This window comes from Delphinus delphis, chromosome 11 (assembly GCF_949987515.2).
Source record: "Delphinus delphis chromosome 11, mDelDel1.2, whole genome shotgun sequence".
NCBI classification, from domain to species: domain Eukaryota; kingdom Metazoa; phylum Chordata; class Mammalia; order Artiodactyla; family Delphinidae; genus Delphinus; species Delphinus delphis.
The window spans coordinates 17487816-17508688 of record NC_082693.1 but is presented as its reverse complement, the minus strand read 5'-3'; the positions used below and the strand labels follow the sequence as shown (position 1 = coordinate 17508688).

Below are 20873 nucleotides of genomic sequence, written 5' to 3'. Positions count from 1 at the left end.
TACATTTAGTTACAACCTCTGACAGCAACCATATTGGGAAACACTTGGTGTCACATTTTCCTTGATAGGAGGAATAAGGGAAATTATACACATTTGTCTAGAGAAACAACTTTTTTTCTGGCAGGAAATGTTGTAAGTCCTGTTGCATAAAGGAAAATAAGTGACACGGTAGACATATCCAACTCCAGGTTGTTAAGGACAGAGCAGTTCACCTTATGACTCTATCATAAAAACGTAGACCATAATATTAAATCCTAAAACCATGGGCTCAAGGTCACAGGAGGATAATGAAGGACAGAAGAACAGAGATGACATGATCTAAATACTTCATTTTAAAATAACCAAATTTAATGAAGTGCAGGAACTTGGAGATTCTAGATGAATGGATGCTGGCCCATTCCCTCTTCGGGCTCAAACATCAGATGCTCTGTTATCACTATGGTTTCCTATACGGCTTGTGTAATCTGCTTTTGAGTTCTAAATACAGTTTATAGCTTCTAAACCCAAATGCATTGTTCTCCCTTGCGTTGCCTAGTATTACTCCATGGTTGTGTGTTCTTTCATGGCAGGTGCACTTTGGAAGGTGGCTGATAGAAGGGAGTCCTTACGTGGTGCTCTTTGACATAAGCTATTCGGCTCGGAACCTGGACGCGTGGAAAGGTGACCTCTGGGAAGCATGCAATGTTGGTATCCCTTATCACGACCAGGAAGCCAACGATATGCTGATATTTGGATCGCTAACTGCCTGGTTCTTGAAAGAGGTACTGTTTACTGTAGAATTGTACAACAGAGGAGAAGCCCAGTTGCTCTCCACGGCCAGCAACGATCCTCTAAACTTTAAGCCAATTTTGAGATGATGCCATTATTAATTGTCCTAAAACATTTCAAAGGAATCTGAGAAAACATTCAGCCTTCCCGTAACTAAATACCAGCTGTTGGAACAGGGTGATGATAATGCTTATTCGTATTTACCTCATGTCAGGTTCAACTAGAATGATGTGGATAAAACACCCAATTATATTCCCTGTTACCTAGATAATATTCAACATATATGCAAGAAAAAACAGTATACATCATGCACTATGTACTTGATTTCTAGCGTCATGGGAGTAGAAAATGGCCTGAAATCTTTGATTTTGTTTATGTGTGAGTGCTTGTGCGACTTCAGTGGCTCTTAGATCTTTTAATCATTTGCTAAAGGCTGAAGTGGTCTCAGAAGTTGCTAAGGAGTCTACAGCAGTGAAATAGTCCATAGATGTAAAAAAAAAACCCAAAAGCATTGGAAATCAGTCCTTGTTGAATGAGCCAAGGCTGTACTCAATTCCTGAAAGCATGGCAGTAGGATTTCTTCCTCTTCCTTTCATTACCTCAAGATGATTATGCCTCACTTAAAAATCGGAGAATGAAGAGCGTCCCTAGAAAAGTGGGACTGTGGTCCAAGGACAAATCACAGAACTCTATGTTGGGAGTGTGTCCCCCTGACCAGTATAACTTCTTTCTGATGAATTAACTCCAACAGCCATAAAGGGCTGCTTTGCGGTGAAGGGGAAGTGAAGGGGTGGTCCTATTGCTTTGTCTTGGTGACACCGTAGGAGAAGAGTGAGGCTGCTGACAGGATCTGGCCTAATGACAGATAGATGCAGGCTTAGCATCAGTTGCTGAAACCAACTCTTCCTCTGCCAACTGCCCCAGGGCTGAGGCCAGCCTCCACGAGCACCCACACATGCCACACATCTGTGCATGTCAAGCCTTCCAGGTGATTCTGATGTACCCTAGGTATGAGAACTGCTGTCTTAGGTTAACTCTCCAGACTTCCCAATTCTCTGGGCAGGCTCCTTGAACACAGGTGTTTTTCATTATCGATGCTCCTCCCCCACTAGGGAAACAGTCATTAAGGGGAGTGGAATGTAAATATTAATTTTTTGTAAGGGTGAAACAAAGTAACATTTTCTATTGAAGTGCAGTTGATTTAAATATTGTGTTAGTTTTAGGTGTACAGCGAAGTGATTCAGTTATATATATATATATATTTTTTCCATTATAGGTTATTATAAGATGCTAATATAGTTCCCTGTGCTACACAGTAAATCCTTATTGTTTATCTATTTTATATATGGTGGTGTGTATCTGTTAATTCCATATTCCTAATTTATCCCTCCTTCCAACCCTTTGGTAACCATAACTTTGTTTTCTATGTCTGTGAGTCTGTTTCTGTTTTGGAAATAAATTCATTTGTATTATTTTCCATATTCCACCTATAAGTGATATCATATAATATTTGTCTTTCTCTCTTTGACTTACTTCACTTAGTATGATATTCTCTAGGTCAATCCATGTTGCTGCAAATGGAAATATTTCATTCTTTTTTATAGCTGAGTATTATTCCATTGTATATGTATACCACATCTTCTTTATCCATTCCTCTGTCGATGGACGTTTAGGTTGCTTCCATGTCTTGGCTACTGTAAATAGTGCTGCAATGAACATTGGGGTGCGTGTATCTTTTCAAATTATGGTTTTCTCTGGATATATGCCCAGGAGTGGGATTGCTGGATCATATGGTAGCTATATTTTTAGTGAAACAAAGTAACTTTTAGGTTAAGAAACTGGTGCCCTGACTAGTGTTAGAATGAGACCTGGAATTAGACCTGGGTCCTCAGTGTGTTATTAAATTTCTATTTGATTCTAAGCAAGTTATTAATCTGTTTCCCTAGTTCCAAATTCTTAAAATAATAGTGTATCATTTAAAATGTTTTTGGCTTCAAGGAACAGAAAGTCCAAATGAGACTGACTTAAAACATAAAGTCATTTATTGTTTATTAAATAGACGCTTGTAAGTGGGTGGTCCCAACTAATTCAGCAGCTCAATGAATCTTCAAGGATAATATTGCTATTATCCATTCATCCATTTAATGAATAGCTATTGAGTGCCTACTGTGCATTTATTCAGGAGTCCCCTCTGTGGATACAAAAATAAATTTGATCCATATTGAAAGAGAGGATTATGCTATAAACATATATGGGCTTTATGAACATGCAGCTAAATTCTATAAAACCGTTATATTTGCTAAATCTGCCTGCTTTGTCTTTAGATCCCTTTAAATTATGCTAAAATTTACAGGCATGATAACGTTCCTTATGCTGTGGGCCACGAGCAAGATCCAACTACACCACCAACTTTTCTAAAAGCTTCTTTTCCGGTGTAGGTGACAGATCATGCCGATGGGAAACACGTCATTGTCCAATTCCATGAATGGCAGGCTGGGACTGGACTGATTCTTTCTCGAGCTCGGAAACTTCCGATTGCTACAGTCTTTACCACTCACGCCACACTGCTTGGGAGGTATCTCTGTGCAGCAAACATCGATTTCTACAACCACCTCGATAAGGTAATTAGTCCTTCCACCTTCCCCCCTCATCACCTTTCTTTCTGATCCTTGAAGCTGAAGGATGGGAAATATTGACCTTCGTCTTTCATCTGTCATCCAGATGGCAGAAATGCCCTTTCAACCAATCAGTATTCATGACAAAGCCTCCCCTGAGTGACTGAGCGCTCATATAGTTTAACTTTGTTCAGAGTGCAGTAGAGTGTAGCAAGGAGAGGCCAGATGGCTGTCCACTTTGGAGCAATAGACCCAAGGTCCAAAGGCATCTGGTGGGAGTCAGACACTGAGGATGTGAGGTCGGGCTGCTGTCTACTCTGAAGCTTGGGAAATGCTGTGAGGACTCTGGATCCACACACAGATCTGAGTGGCAGGTGCATGGCAGGGAATCTAGCCATCAACTTGTTCTATGAGCCTTACTTCCTCCATCCTTCAAGTGAGCAAAGGTCAGATTTCTGCTGTGACTCTGCAGTGAGTTATAGGTGGAGCTTTGTGGGGGTCTAGTAAAACAGAGTTATCAAAGACAGGGATGTGGGGCTTCCCTGGTGGTGCCGTGGTTAAGAATCCACCTGCCAATGCAGGGGACACGGGTTCGCGCCCTGGTCCGGGAAAATCCCACAGGCCACGGAGCAACTAAGCCCGTGCACCACAACTACTGAGCCTGCGCTCTAGAGCCCGCGAGCCACAACTACTGAGCCTGCGTGCTACAACTACTGAAGCCTGCTGGCCTAGAGCCCGTGCTCCACAACAAGAGAAGCCACCGCAATGAGAAGCCCGCACACCGCAACGAAGAGTAGCCCCCGCTTGCCGCAACTAGAGAAAGCCCGTGCGCAGCAACGAAGACCCAGCACAGCCAAAAATAAATTAATTTTAAAAAAAATTTCTTAAATGAAAATAAAAGAATAAATGAAACAAAATAAATTCGGAGAGTATTAAGATGAAATTAGTACAAGATAATGAAAAAAAGATGAATGAAAAGATCTACGAGTAAGAAATACATCTCTGAAGAAAAGAAAAAACAGGGATGTGGATCCTTGCTGACTAAACAGTTGGGTTTGCCTATCTTAGAAGACTGCCTTATTCTATGACCCAAAGTCATTCAGTTTTGACTTCTTCTATTTTCCATCAGTTCAATCAGGTTAATAAAAGTATGTTTCTCACATCATCCTGTCAGTAATAGTGATCAAGCATCTGAGTAACATAAAGCCAGGAGTTTTGCAGATTTGGTATCTATGTTGCCAATTAAGTCAATTTAGTATTTTAGGGTTCTGTTCCACTATCAGGAACATTAGGAAGTTGGAAAGTTGATTTCTAAAGACTCTCCCAGTTTAAAAAATCTCTAGAATTCTATGAAACAGAATGCATGCTTGTGTGAGTGTGTGTATGTTTGTGTGTGTTTGTAACATATGAATAATACTACTCAGGTAATGAGGGCAGAAAATTATACTATCATCTCAGAGACATTTTGAGCACAGGAAAGTTCTTTCAGACAAACTTTAACATTTGCAAAGCAATGAATGGTCCTAAGGAGAGCTTGCCTATAAAAAGGTCAGCTAAACCTGAAGGTCAATTTGTAAACATTAGATGTATATTTAAAATAAAGTCACCAAGGAATTCAAAAAGTCAGGAGATCAGGGAGATTTCCTAATGGTAGACTAATGAGGGCAAACCAGCGATCTGTGATAAACTCAACCACCATATTTCCTGGAGAAGAGCGGACTTTGATTTTTGTGAAAGAGAAAATATTACAGAGGCATATCAAATATTTCACAGCAGAATACTTAAGAGCATTGGATAAACAATTACTGAAAACAACTAATAATATTCATCAGATTTTATTAATCGTTTTTAAGGAACAAAACTATTATAATATATAGTTATATATTATAACTGTATCTGTTCAGTAAAAGGTCAGTGTTTATATCACACTGTTTTCAAATATGAGTATATATCTCCCTAGCTTAACCCCCTCACTTGTTGAAATATGGAAGCTTAGCCAGACCCTAGCCCATCTCTCTAGTAAAAAGTCCTGCTCAGCAGAGTGACTAGTAAATCAATAACAAGTAATTAAGAACTAGGTTTTAAGTTAAAAACTCATAATCATTATTCACAGGAAAGGCCCCCATATCAATTTCTACAGCAGACCTTCCAATGCTCACAGTAGGTTTAGAAATTCAGTGAAACAGCAAAACACCAAATTATATATATGAAAAGTTTTTAAAAGTTCAACATAAGAAATGAGTCATAAATTAGTCTTTGGTACAGGATCCAGTCAGTTTCAGTGAGCTCTGACTCAGGCAAGTAGACGTCGGGGGAAAATGAGAACAAGGATAAAAGCATTTAACTTTGATAAAAGCAGAAAGATTAGCACTATTTTACTCAAAGACATTAACTGAAAACATTTCTGGTTAATAGCCGATTCATAAGGACCTTGATGTTTGTTTATGTTTTGGCTTAAATGTATTAGTTAAAATAGCATTGCAACTATTTTCAGCCAGCCTATGAATTTTCTGAGACTCTCCATGAAGATGTTTCAAAATTCATTCTTATCGGTCCTGCCATTGGTCAATCGTCTCCTCAATGATAATGACTAGATACCTAATGCTTTAAATAAAAAGGGGATGGGCATTAGTTTTCTTATGTTTAGGCCTCTCTTTTCTTGATAGCAATGGGATTTCCTAGATGGGAAAGTGAGGACAGGGCTGTTTGGGATTAGAAAATGGTGAAGAAAGCCATAGACAATTGTTTGGTGGATTTTAACTCTTTCCTCTGACCAAGTGTTGAGCTGGTCAAGTTCAATTATAGGGAATCGCAAGGCCTCTGCTATCCTCTCCCTGTATTTTTGCATACTTGGTTTCCTCATTTAGGAATCCTATCTTCTCACCTCTAAATAGTATTCAAATGTTAAGTGCTACCCCTATGTGAAATCTTACTATTCTCTACACTAACAACAACACTACTACTAAATAATAACAATAGCTGAAATTATCAAGCCCTTTCCATATGCCAGACACTTTTCTAAACATTTGATATGTGTTAACTCATTTAATTTCCCCCAAACTTAATGAAATAGGAAACATTTCATTCCAGAGTTATTTTTCTCAAACACAGACTATGTCTTTACCATACCTCTAGCTGAGCCCTTTCAGTGCTTGCCATTGTATTCAGGACAAAGGCTGAATTTCTAGCCTTGTCTTCAGGGACTTCTGGGATCTGGTCCTATTACCAGGATGTTTCTCTATTACGTGTCCTACATTCTACACCCAATGCTATAGTCACATCAGATGTCTTGCTATTTTCTGCACATACAGTTTGACTTTATATATTTGTTCTTTGGGGCAACTAAATTTCTCAGTCCAAAATAACCTTTCCCCAAATTAAACTTTCATGCCTCAGTCCAAATGTCATTTTATTTATCTAATCAACTTAGAAATACAAAGATTAATAAGTCATGTTCCTTGCCCTTGAAAATCGTACATTCTAGAGGTGATATTGACAATATGAACAATTGCATAAATATGACATACTTTTCTCTCTCCTCAGCCAGGATGAATCAGACCCTCTCTGATCCTGCACCTTACTCAGACACTTACTCATTTCTGCCCAACTTTTACCTGCTTTCTCATTCATAAGCTCTTTGAAAGCAACAAAAGTATGTAAATTACTAAACAAATGTAGGCTGAATGAGAGATTTGGTTGAATGAATGAGACCAGCCATACAGAGCTGATCTAAGCATGCCATATAGAGCCTTGATTCAGACATTTTCAGAGAGATGGTTGCAAATATTACAGTCAAGAAAGAATGCTCTAGGTATGTCCCTGTTGCAATCTCTAGAATCATGTAATGAGACTCTTTTAGTACGTTCCTCTACATGGTGCAGTCGTTATTGGGATTGCCATGTTGATTGAGCTGGAATCTACTTGATATAAAAGCAGGCAGGAGCCCAGGTGTGGAGCCAAACTGATTTGGGATCAATTTAGGGCTCTGCTAAGATACTTAATAGGAATGTGACCTTGGGCCAGTTTCTTAACCCCTAAAAGTTTCAATTTCCCCCTACGTAAGATGAAGACAAAAAAATGTGTCTCTGGTTTATGAGGATTAAATATGATATCGCTCTTAGAAGGGTCTGATACATAGACTTCAGCTTCTAATAATCTTTATTGCAAAAAGCACCCCACTAATACAATGCCAGAAACTTTATATACTTTTTTGTCTTAGACACTGCTAGTTTCATATGCAGCTATAGAGACATAACATTCAGTAACTAAGCAAAATGGCAAAAGCCCGCAACGGTTGCTAACTGTGTTAAGTAACTGTTGGGAGTTTGGCTTTTTTTTTTTTAAGTTAAGATGCCCAGAATAATGGATGATTACACAATCTAACACACCATCTAATTAAAGTAACTGTACACTCCTTGAAGTTTCACGGTGTTGGGAGTTATATACCATGGAAAAACATTTGTCTTTTCTCTTTGTCAGGTTTCTTTCGTTTAGTGAATAGGAAGGATAATACTTATCCTTACTTTCAGTATCAAGTTTAATGTCAGCTTTGTTTCATTGCTTATGGAAAAAATATGATAAAGACCTTGGGGAAAGGAATTAGCTCAACATTTATAAAATAAGTAAAAGGATAATGAAAATGCCAAAAAAATCAAGAATTCTCTATGATTATAGCCAAGGGGAAATATCGTTTACATAGGGGGTTAAATGACAGTTTAGAAGCACAGATGAACTAAACAGCACTTTTTGTAAGCATTAAGTAGCTATGGACTTTAGTAATGGGTTTAACAGAAATTTATCATTATTTCTTTTGTGGTCATAAAATTTCACACAGCCTTGAAGAAAAACAATATGAGAAATATGTGATTTTGTTTTGCTTGTGTAGAAGGATCGGTGTAAGCAAATGTGTATGTGCGTGTGTTTTGTTTTGTGTTCACAGTTTAACATAGACAAAGAGGCTGGGGAAAGGCAGATTTATCACCGGTATTGCATGGAGCGTGCCTCAGTCCATTGTGCTCATGTATTCACCACTGTTTCTGAAATAACAGCAATAGAGGCAGAACACATGCTGAAGAGAAAGCCTGGTAATTATTATCCCTGAGTTTGTCACCGACCTATGAGAATTTTGTTTGAAACAAAAATGCGTAAAATAATAATAAGAGGAAAAATTGCATTCACTATTACCACTCAAATCTTTACACATATTTTCAGTAGCTTTGTTGAACACTAAGCTATATCTGGAACATACTAGTGTACAATCTGTGCTTGTCGTATAGTCTATGCTTAAAATGACCTAGTTCTGAACTGGGTTGTCATAATGACTTCCTGTGCGTAAGCAAGCTGAGTTGATTTTTCTATTTTAAGAAAATGAAAGTCCAGAAAATATCAGAAATGTGAGTGATACTACCCTAGTCCTACATCCTAGAACGTCGCCTTATTGGTCCTGTTTAGTAGAAACCTGTTGTTTTACTTCTCCCAAGATTTTCTTGTAAGTTTTTCTGGGAACTATCCCCAGACCCATCCAGAGGTTGCAATGCCAAGAGGCATGTTCCTAAAACATGACACTGTCACCTGACCACAGCTGATTGGTCCAGAGGTAGACATCTGACATAAGCTGGACCAATCAGAATGCTCTCATAAGAAGGAGTCTAAACAAATGAGTCTGTTTGAATGCACTCTTGTATAACAGAAAGGTCACCTTGGAAGCTGTTAGCACTGCCCATTTTCCCATTATGTTGCATGAGATGCAAAGGAAGTTAAACTACAGTGAAGTACAATAAGAAGCAGAAACAGTTTGAGAGAGAGAGAACTCTATACTTTCCACAGTGATTTAGACCATGGTTTAAACTAATTCCTGAGGCCCAGCTAAGTCTTTGCTATGAGACACTCCAGCATCTTATTAATAAATCCCTCCTTATTATACTTAGTGTTAATAGGTTTCTGTTACTTGCAACCAAACAGTCCTAATTAATACATCCTCCTTGCTTGATTGCTGTGGTCTTGTCTCTAGTTGTCTTTCTTTCAGATACCAGTTGAATATCAGAGAAAGCATTTCAAAGCGCTAGATAATTAAAAAAGAAGAATCCAAGTAATTTGAGTAGTGACAGCCTCAAGACCCTATGCTATTCTTTTTTCTTTCCAAGGGTTCTCTTGGATTCACTTGGGTTCTCACTCTCATGTCTCTTACAGGAGTTTGCTACATCAATATGCTCACTTGTTTCTTGGATTCCTTTTTTCCCCTATCTTCAGTATCCTTTTCTGTGCTTACGAAAATGCTTTATTTTTTCCTATTCTAAAATAAAAATTTTTCTTGAAGCCACTACTCTGTCAGATGTCTATACAATCCCATCCTCCCTCCTTTTGTTAAATATTTTAGAAAAATAATCCATAGTTCTTCCACTTACTCACAGCCCCTTCAACTCTAATTTCCAACCTCCAACACTTGGTCTAAAATTGCTTTTTCAAAAGTCACCAAGTTCAGATTTCTGTAATTTTCTTTATGTTCCTTGACATTCTTTAGAAGTTAAAGGTGGCGGATACCTCTATCATCCCTTACTTTTCATGACATTACATATTCTAAGTTTTCTCAAATATGATTCTTTTCTAGTGTCTCTCATAGTTCCTCTTCTATCTTCCATCTTTTAAAAGCAGACATTCTCCGTGATCAGATTCTGGATCCTGCTTTCTCTACATACTATTTTCTTAACTTCCTGTTTTCTTAAGGAGATTGCTGTAGGATAGGGGTGAAAACTGTGGACTTGTTGCCAAACTGCCTGAATTCAGTATCAAAAATGACTTTGTGTTGAATATATGTCACTAGCTGTACGACACTGTGAAAGTTGCTTAAGCTCTCTTTGCCCTAATTGCATCATGGAGATGATAATACTATCTCTTATCTAGAATTGTTGCAATGATTAAATAAGTTACTACACGGGAAGAATGCAGATCAGTGCCTGGTTCATTGTAAAGGTTCAGAAAATGACAACGATTATTATTTTGTGTGGATCAGACTTTTCCCAAGCTGTCATCTCTTCTTCTGCTCACTTCACTTGGAGGTTCTACTAGAACTATAAACCCCATAAGCTGCTCCATTTCTGACTAGTAAAATGATCACGTGGTGGCTCTGATAGAAATTGTGAGATCCCTGATGCTTTGTGGTTCAAGAAGGTCCACAGACTTCTAATGGATTATTAAGCACAAAATTTTTCCCAAGAGCATTCTGAGAAAAAGCATCATATAGCACATCATTACTTTGTATTTTTTCGTTTTCCTTGAAGTCTTCCCCAGTTAAAAGTATAACCACAGCTAAAAGGTGTGGGTGTAGCTCCAGAGCAAGAGGGAAATGGTGGCTGGATCAAAAGCTTATATAGGGCCAGATATTTTTAATAATATTATCATATGCTAATTGGCAAAGCCTTATTTATTACTGCATTATTATACTTTTTTTTTTTTTTTGTGGTGCTCGGGCCTCTCACTGTTGTGGCCTCTCCCGTTGCGGAGCACAGGCTCCGGACGCGCAGGCTCACGGGCCCAGCTGCTCCGCGGCATGTGGGATCTTCCTGGACTGGGGCACGAACCCGTGTCGCCTGCATCGGCGGGCGGACTCTCAACCACTGCGCCACCAGGGAAGCCCCATTATTATACTTTGACCATAAATTCCATTAAAAGTAACATCTGATGTTGAAAAGATGATTTTTTAAAAATATTGGAGAGAGGGCAACATTATAAATTTACTAATTACAAATATGCAATTGAATACATCTGCTTTGAAACTTGAAAATAATGTACATCAAAATGATTGCCCTCAGGCTTCCCTGGTGGCTCAGTGGTTGAGAGCCACCAATATTCATCCAACAATTAATTATTAAACACTGCTTCAAGCAATAGGAAAGGGTAAGTGGATAAACGCACGTACCTACCTTCATAGAGCTTACATTCTGAAGGGAGGAGACAGGCAATAGACCAGGTTATCAAATAAATGCACGATATGTTTGGGTTAATAAATGCCGTGGAGAAAAGTAAATGAGGTAAGGGAATAGGGAGTGGAGGTGGAGGTGGTGGGCATGTTTTGTTTTTGATTTTTTTCTTTATGTAGCATTTCAGAGAAGTCCTCTTTGATTAGGTAAAATTTAAGGGAACAACAGATAAGACTCAAGGCTTCATCTATACAGGAGATGCCTATATACCCAAGAGGGCAAAAAAGGAATGAAATAAGAAGTTACTTTCTTGGACTGTTACAACAATTCTGTGAGCTCTGTGCATAGCCAAGATAAGTTGCTTGCAATCTAATATTTTGCCTGCTCCAAAAACCAAGCAAGATATTTTATTTATTTTTATTCTTTTAATATTTTTTAAAAAATTATACAATTTTTAAAGGTTACTTTCCACTTACAGTTATTACAAAATATTAGCTATATTCCTCATATTGTATAACACATCGTTGAGCCTCTCTTACATCCAAGAGCTTGTACCTCCCAATCATCCACCCCTATATTGCCCTCCCACCTCCCCACTGGTAAACACTAATTTGTTCTCTACATCTGTGAGTCCAAGCAAGAGATTTTAGACTAAAGTAGTTCTGGTTTCCACAATACAGTTGTTCTTCAGTTTCTACAATGTTTTTCATTTACAAAATCCTATTTTTACTCAGTTGCTTTACTACCTAGAGAAAAAATAGAGGATCCAGGGAGCTGGATTAGCTATAAGTAATTAAGAATATTAAATTTCTTTTCATTTTCCTTATTTCAAAGGCATCCATGTGGTAAGAGACTTTTTGTCCATCCAAATTCTGAATTTATTCTGTTTTGTTTTGTATTTTTTTTTAAAAAAACAATAAATTCAGAATTTGGGTGAGAAGATATACTTAAAGTGATGAAAGGGAAGAACTTACAACCAAGATTACTCTACCAAGCAAGGATTTCATTCAGATTCGATGGAGAAATCAAAAGCTTTACAGACAAGCAAAAGCTAAGAGAATTCAGCACCACCAAACCAGCTCTACAACAAATGCTAAAGGAACTTCTCTAAGTGGGAAACACAAGAGAAGAAAAGGACCTACAAAAACAAACACAAAACAATTAAGAAAATGGTCATAGGAACATACATATTGATAATTACCTTAAACATGAATGGATTAAATGCTTCAACCAAAAGACGTAGACTGGCTGAATGGATACAAAAACAAGATCCATATATATGCTGTCTACAAGAGATCAGTTCAGACCTAGACTGAAAGTGAGGGGATGGAAAAAGATATTCCATGCAAATGGAAATCAAAAGAAACCTGGAGTAGCAATTCTCATATCAGATAAAATAGACTTTAAGATAAAGAATGTTACAAGAGACAAGGAAGGACACTACATAATGATCAAGGGATCAATCCAAGAAGAAGATATAACAATTATAAATATATATGCACCCAACATAGGAGCACCTCAATACATAAGGCAGCTGCTAACAGCTATAAAAGAGGAAATCGACAGTAACACAATAATAGTGGGAGGCTTTAACACCTCACTTTCACCAATGGACAAATCATCCAAACAGAAAATTAATAAGGAAACACAAGCTTTAAATGAAACAATAGACCAGATAGATTTAATTGATATTTATAGGACATTCCATCCAAAAACAGCAGATTACACTTTCTTCTCAAGTGTGAACAGAACATCCTCCAGGATAGATCACATCTTGGGTCACAAATCAAGCCTCAGTAAATTTAAGAAAAACTGAAATCATATCAAGCATCTTTTCTGACCACAATGCTATGAGATTAGAAGTCAATTACAGGGAAAAAAACGTAAAAAACGGAAACACATGGAGGCTAAACAGTACCTTACTCAATAACCAAGAAATCACTGAAGAAATCAAAAAGGAAATCAAAACATACCTAGAGACAAATGACAATGAAAACACAATCATCCAAAACCTACAGGGTGTAGCAAAAGCAGTTCTAAGAGGGAAGTTTATAGGTATACAAGCCTACCTCAAGAAACAAGAAAAATCTCAAATAAACAATCTAACCTTACACCTAAAGGAACTAGAGAAAGAAGAAAAAACAAAACCCAAAGTTATCAGAAGGAAAGAAATCATAAAGATCAGAGCAGAATAAATGAAATAGAAACAAAAAAAACAAGAGCAAAGATCAATAAAACAAAAAGCTGGTTCTTTGAGAAGATAAACAAAATTGATAAATCATTAGCCAGATTCATCAAGAAAAAGAGGGAGAGGACTCAAATCAATAAAATTAGAAATGAAAAAGGAGAAGTTACAACAGACACCTCAGAAATACACAGCATCCTAAGAGACTACTACAAGAAACTCTATGCCAATAAATTGGACAACCTGGAAGAAATGGACAAATTCTTAGAAAGGTATAACCTTCCAAGACTGAACCAGGAAGAAATAGAAAATATGAACAGACCAATCACAAGTAATGAAATTGGAACTGTGATTAAAAAATCTTCCAACAAGCAAAAGCCCAAGACCAGATGGCTTCACAGGTGGATTCTATCAAACATTTAGAGAAGAGCTAACACCCACCCTTCTCAAACTCCTGCAAAAAATTGCAGAGGAAGGACCACTCCCAAACCCATTCTATGAGGTCACCATCACCCTGATACCAAAACCAGACAAAGATACTACAAAAAAAGAAAATTACAGACCAACATCACTCGTGAATATAGATGCAAACATCCTCAACAAAATACTAGCAAACAGAATCCAACAAAACATTAAAAGATTCGTACACCATGATCAAGTGGGATTTATCCCAGGGATGGAAGGATTCTTCAATATACGCTAATCAATCAATGTGATATACCATATTAACAAATTGAAGAATAAAAACCATATGATCATCTCAGTAGATGAAGGAAAAGCTTTTGACAAAATTCAACACCCATTTATGATAAAACTCTCCAGAAAGTGGGCATAGAGGGAACCTACCTCAACATAATAAAGGTCATATATGACAAACCCACAGCAAACATCATTCTCAATGGTGAAGAACTGAAAGCATTTCCTCTAAGATCAGGAACAAGACAAGGATGTCCATTCTCTCTACTATTATTCAACCTAGTTTTGGAAGTCCTAGCCACGGCAATCAGAGAAGAAAAAGAAATAAAAGGAATACAAATTGGAAAAGAAGAAGTAAAACTGTTGCTCTTTGCAGATGTCATGATACTATACATAGAGAATCCTAAAGATGCCACCAGAAAACTACTAGAGCTAATCAATGAATTTGGTAAAGATGCAGGATATAAAATTAATGCACAGAAATCTCTTGCATTCCTATACACTAATGATGAAAAATCTGAAAGAGAAATTAAGGAAACACTACCATTTACCATTGCAAGAAAAAGAATAAAATACCTAGGAATAAACCTACCTAGGGAGAAAAAAGACCTTTATGCAGAAAACTATAAGACACTGATGAAAGAAATTAAAGATGATACCAACAGATGGAGAGATATACTATGATCTTGGATTGGAATAATCAGTATTGTGAAAATGACTATACTACTCAAAGCAATCTACAGATTCAATGCAATCCTATCAAATTACCAAAGGCATTTTTTACAGAAGTAGAACAAAAAATCTTAAAATTTGTATGGAGACACAAAAGACCCTGAATAGCCAAAGCAGTCTTGAAGGAAAAAAACGGAGCTGGAGGAATCAGACTCCCTGGCTTAAGACTATATTACAAAGCTACAGTAATCAAGACAATATGGTACTGGCACAAAACCAGAAATATAGATCAATGGAACAAGATAGAAGGCCCAGAGATAACCCATGCACCTATGGTCAACTAATCTATGACAAAGGATGCAAGGATATACAGTGGAGAAAAGACAGTCTCTTCAGTAAGTGGTGCTGGGAAAACTGGATAGCTACATGTAAAAGAATGAAATTGGAACACTCCCTAACACCAAACACAAAAATAAACTCAAAATGGATTAGAGACCTAAATGTAAGACTGGACACTATAAAACTCTTAGAGGAAAACTCTTAGAACATTCTTTGAAATAAATCACAGCAAGATCTTTTTTGATCCACCTCCTAGAGTAATGGAAATAAAAACAAAAATAAACAAATGGGACCTAATGAAACTCAAAAGCTTTTGCAAAGCAAAGGAAACTACAAACAAGATGAAAAGACAATCTTCAGAATGGGAGAAAATATTTGCAAACAAATCAACGGACAAAAGATTAATCTCCAAAATATATAAACAGCTCATGCAGCTCAATATTAAAAAAACAAAAACCTAATCCAAAAATGGGCAGAAGACGTAAATAGACTTTTCTCCAAAGAAGACGTACAGATGGCCAAGAAGCACATGAAAAGCTGTTCAACATCACTAATCATTAGAGAAAGGCAAATCAAAACTACAATGAGGTATCACCTCACACCAGTCCAAATGGGCATCATCAGAAAATCTACAAACAACAAATGCTGGAGAGGGTGTGGAGAAAAGGGAACCCTCTTGCACTGTTGGTAGGAATGTAAATTGATACAGCCACTATGGAGAACAGTATGGAGGTTCCTTAAGAAAACGAAAAATAGAATTAGCATATGACCCAGCAATCCCACTACTGGGCATATACCCAGAGAAAACCATAACTCAAAAAGACACATGCACCCCAATGTTCATTGCAGCACTATTTACAATAGCCAGGTCATGGAAGCAACCTAAATGCCCATTGACAGACGAATGGATAAAGGAGATGTGGTACATATATATAATGGAATATTACTCAGCCATAAAAAGGAACGAAATTATGTCATTTGTAGATACGTGGATGGATCCAAAGAGTGTCATGCAGAGTGAAGTAAGTGAGAAAGAGAAAAACAAATATCGTATATTAACGCATATATGTGGAACCTAGAAAAACGGTACAGATGAACCGGTTTGCAGGGCAGAAATAGAGGCACAGATGTAGAGAACAAATGTATGGACACCAAGGGGGGAAAGTGGCGGGGGGGCTGCTGGTGGTGGTGGGATGAATTGGGAGATTGGGATTGAATGTATCCACTGATGTAGATAAAATGGTTGACTAGCAAGACCTGATGTATAAAAAAATAAATAAAAGAAAAAAATTAAATTATGTAAACTTACAATTAAATATTATACTAAAAGCAAAATTAGTACTCAAAAAACATCAATTCCTAGTTATTTTAGTACATTTTACCGTGATCAATACTCTCGTTTATGTCTATTGCATTTGTACGGTGGAAATAGTATGTAACGGTGTTACTTTGTATCTCTTTCCGATTCTGTATTCACATTAGTAGCTTGAAATCCATCATGGTGGGAGTATTTACGCCATGGAGATGGGCAAATACTACTAATAAAACATCTTTCTCTCTCTCTCTCTCTCTTTTTCCTGGAGTGCTGGATACCACTGCATGTAGACCTCTATGTGGGAGGTTATTCTTCACTAGAAATACGGATGTTAAAAGACCTCATTGACCTAATTCTTTAGGCTAATAAACTGAGACAATTAATTTCAAGACACATCCTTTTTTTTAAACTTATTTTCTTGAAGTATTGTTGTTAGTTTCTGCTGTATGGCGAAGTTATTCATATATATATATATATATATATATATATATATATATATATATATATATATCTTCTTTTTCACAGTCTTTTCCATTGTGGTGTATTATAGGATATTGAATATAGTTCCTGTGCTTCACAGTAGGACCTTGTTGTTTATCCATTCTGTATATAATAGTTTGCGTCTGCTAATCCCAAACTCCCAATCCATCCTTCCCCCACCCTCCACTCCCTTGGCAACCACAATTCTGTTCTCTATGTCTGTGAGTCTGTTTCTGTTTCGTGGATGAGTTCATTTATGTCATATTTTACATTCTACATATAAGTGATATCACACAATATTTGTCAAGACACATCTTTTATTTTTAATTGTTTGTGAAGCAGTGAGAAAATTCCAGAGGAATTAAAGTCATAATAATGTGGTATTCATATACAGTCTTGCCTTCTCCATCTTTGTGGACAGTACAGCTGCCTGACATAGAGAATAAGGATGTAGACACCGGAGCTAGGCTGCCTTGGCTTTATATCCTACTTCTGTTACTCTGTACTTACGTGACCTTAGCAGATAACCTCTCCACAGTTTCTTCATCTGCAAAATGGGGACAGTGAAAAGAACTTACTTCATATGGTTTAATGAAAATTAAATTAATAGGGTCTACAAAAAAGTCTGGCTCAAAGTAAGCCTGAGATAAATGTTATAGAAAGAGATACATTGTAAGAGGGGTCTGTCCGCTATCCTGATCAGTAGCGAATGTCCAATTACTTAGTAAACAATCATAAGAACAGCAGTTCTTTTTAAATTTTTTTTTCACAACAAATGACCAAGAAGCCTGGGTTGATTTTGTGGAAGCATTTCAAGGGAATAGCCTGTTAACTGTAAACTATCCTTCAAAATGATAGCATACTTATACTTCTAGCTCAAATCTCCACTGCCCAAATCTTCACTGCCATGTGCTAATTTTTTTATTCCTTTTGTTTTAACTGCTACTAAATACAATAACCCATGAATTCAACTCAGTAGGTGATTTCCACCATATACTCTGAGCAGTGTCTCTCTTTCTTACCACAGACCAATATTCTGGAAAACCAAAAATGTCTCCCTGCCCAAGCAACAAAATCTTCTAGGTAGAAAGACTCAGTTATGTATTAGATCTAAAGGGCTACTTTTCCAATGTTCCATATGGACAGAACACTTCCCACACATTTGACCAAAATAAAATGACAAGAGGTAGTTTAGTGCACAGCACAGTTAAAGCTACAACAGGTGGAAGCAGACCGCACGGACGCTACTGGTCCTCCTGACACGTGTGCTCTGGAACAGATTCTATTGACAGCTCTGTGCCTCAGTTTCTGCCTCTGAAAATGCAGATAGGCACCCTGGCTTTATTGGTTGTTGCAGGGATTAGATGAGTTACTTGCAAGGTGTTTAGAGCGGTGCCTGGTACACAGCAAGTGATCAATAAATGAAAACTCTAACAATGACTATTTTTGCTATTCGTGTATTTCATAATACCCATCACTCAATGTTATTTCAGTCAGATAGTCCTGATTTTCTATGTCAGCAATTTATTATAAACTTTTATGAATTTTCAATTCTTTGGTAGTCAGAGACTAGAAATGTTAATAGACACCTAACTTGATAGATTTAAAACTACTGTTTTTTTTTTTTTTTTTACAATGCTATCCTCTCTCAAAAGAGCTTTTTCATGATGATTTTACTTTGCTTTTCCAGATGTAATTACTCCAAATGGATTGAATGTTAAGAAATTTTCAGCAGTACATGAGTTTCAAAATCTCCATGCCACGTACAAGGCCAGGATCCAAGATTTTGTTCGAGGTCATTTTTATGGGTATGCTTTTTTTTCTTCACTGAAATAAAATTAGCGTGTGATGTTAGGGATCTGGGGTATAGAGAAAACAGGGTTACTAAAGTAAATGTTTATCTTTCCTAGTCCCCTTTGTACTTTACCAGAACTCATGTGTACATTTTGTTGCTGTTGCTTTATTTCATTGGAATCTGTTTTGTTTTGTTTTAGTCATCTGGACTTTGATCTCGAAAAAACGTTGTTCCTCTTCATTGCTGGGAGGTATGAGTTTTCAAACAAAGGAGCTGACATCTTTCTAGAATCCTTATCCAGGCTAAATTTCCTGCTGAGGGTAAGAATGATCTAGAACGCCATACAGTATATTTTTATAGGAGAACTTTATTCTGTGGGAAGTAAAGAACTTTCTGGCTTCTTAAATAGATTTCAAAAGAATATATGATTTTGAAGACTTAAAATGACAGCCTTACTCTAAAAGTGATTTTGGTCTTTCAATTAACATATTAGGATTGCCACACTGTTTGCTTGTGTATTTGTCTATGATATCAGGTATATTTTAAAGAGAGCCACAAACTTATCACATATGTGCTATTTTGTTTTCAAGAATCATAGGAGCAAAATCTTATTGGAAATGCTTCTAAAAGAATATTTTTATGTTAATTTTAACTTTTTCCATTTTTATTGAAATATAGTTGATTACCATGTTTCAGTTATACGGCAAAGTGATTCAGTTATACACATATATAAATATATATATTCTTTTTTTACATTCTCTTCCATTATAGGTTATATATGTGCTGTTTTTTTTTGTTTGTTTTTTTGTTTGTTTGTTTGTTTGTTTTGCGGTACGCCGGCCTCTCATTGTTGTGGCCTCTCCCGTTGCGGAGCCTCCGGACGCGCAGGCTCAGCGGCCATGGCTCACGGGCCCAGCCGCTCCGCGGCATGTGGGATCTTCCCGGACCAGGGCACAAACCCGTGTCCCCTGCATCGGCAGGCGGACTCTCAACCACTGCGCCACAAGGGAAGCCCCTATATGTGCTATTTTTAAGACGACCATATAGCATCCCTTTTCCCACCTGTCCCCAAAGAATTTGTAAACAATTGAAAGATAAATATAGAGAAATCAAGTAAACAGAGAACAAAGAGAACAAAACCTCACCTTTTTTAAAACTAATAAAAACTATAATGGAAGATATGGCTTGGGTGTATGGCATCAATAGGCTTCCTAATATTGGACCTTGGTATTAAACTTCTTGGTATTAGACATCCAATCACAGGCAGCTCTGGCCATTGCCATCCTCCCCACCCAGAGCATGTCTTCAGAAGAACATGTGCAACACGGCTGACAGCCAAGCAGTTTTCCTCTGTAGAACGGGGAAGACACTTACAAAATCTATTCCTATCCCAACTCACTTGCCATGCCTCTTCCTTGAGATTGAAAGTCTTGAACTGTGAAACTAGGAGAGGTCCCACCACAAAGAAACATGAAGGAGGGAAAGGAGAGTCCCATCCCAACAAGGTGGAATCACTTTTGCTCAGGAGGATGGGGCTTTATAGGTTCCAAACTAATCCAGCAATAAAATCTGTGCAAATAGAAGTACCATGTCATAGCTACTGATGAAAGCTATTGGCTTATATTCAAATCCCATCACATAAAAATATAGAATAAGTAACAGGAAAATAGGGGAGACTAGTGTAGAATTCCAATCTTATTGAGATACTGAGACAACCTAAACTTTCCTGAGCTCCGTACTGCTCTCCAGTTCAGTTTTTATTTCTTGGACATAGATTTAGCCTTGCCTTAGAGCAGACATTGTACCAAGTATGCTAAAAGATTTACTAAAACCACATTAATAAAAACCCAAGCCTGTAAAATAGGATTGAAGGTCAGAAAGATTATTCAAGAATAAACTGCAATAATCTTATTTCACAGTATTTCCTGATACGTATCTATTCAACAAGCTTTACAGATGGACTCACAGCTATATCAAATAGGTATTGTGCTTAGAGACATTATTAATCAATTTATCCATACCTTTATCAATTATTCACTTTATTCTTAGATGTCAAGAAAAAGCCAGTTTCTCTTTTTCTAGACATCAAAGA

The 20873-nt window shown here is 37.2% G+C and overlaps 1 protein-coding gene across 1 annotated transcript in view; it reads left to right on the top strand.

The window, feature by feature from the left end:
* Positions 1–20873, top strand: part of GYS2 (glycogen synthase 2) — a 59728-nt gene that overhangs the window by 15067 nt on the left and 23788 nt on the right. Inside the window, exons 3-7 of the mRNA XM_060024413.1 lie at positions 570–761; positions 3207–3389; positions 8323–8467; positions 18677–18794; positions 18981–19101. Coding sequence (XP_059880396.1) covers positions 570–761; positions 3207–3389; positions 8323–8467; positions 18677–18794; positions 18981–19101 — 759 coding nt within the window. The remainder of the gene's footprint in view (positions 1–569; positions 762–3206; positions 3390–8322; positions 8468–18676; positions 18795–18980; positions 19102–20873) is intronic.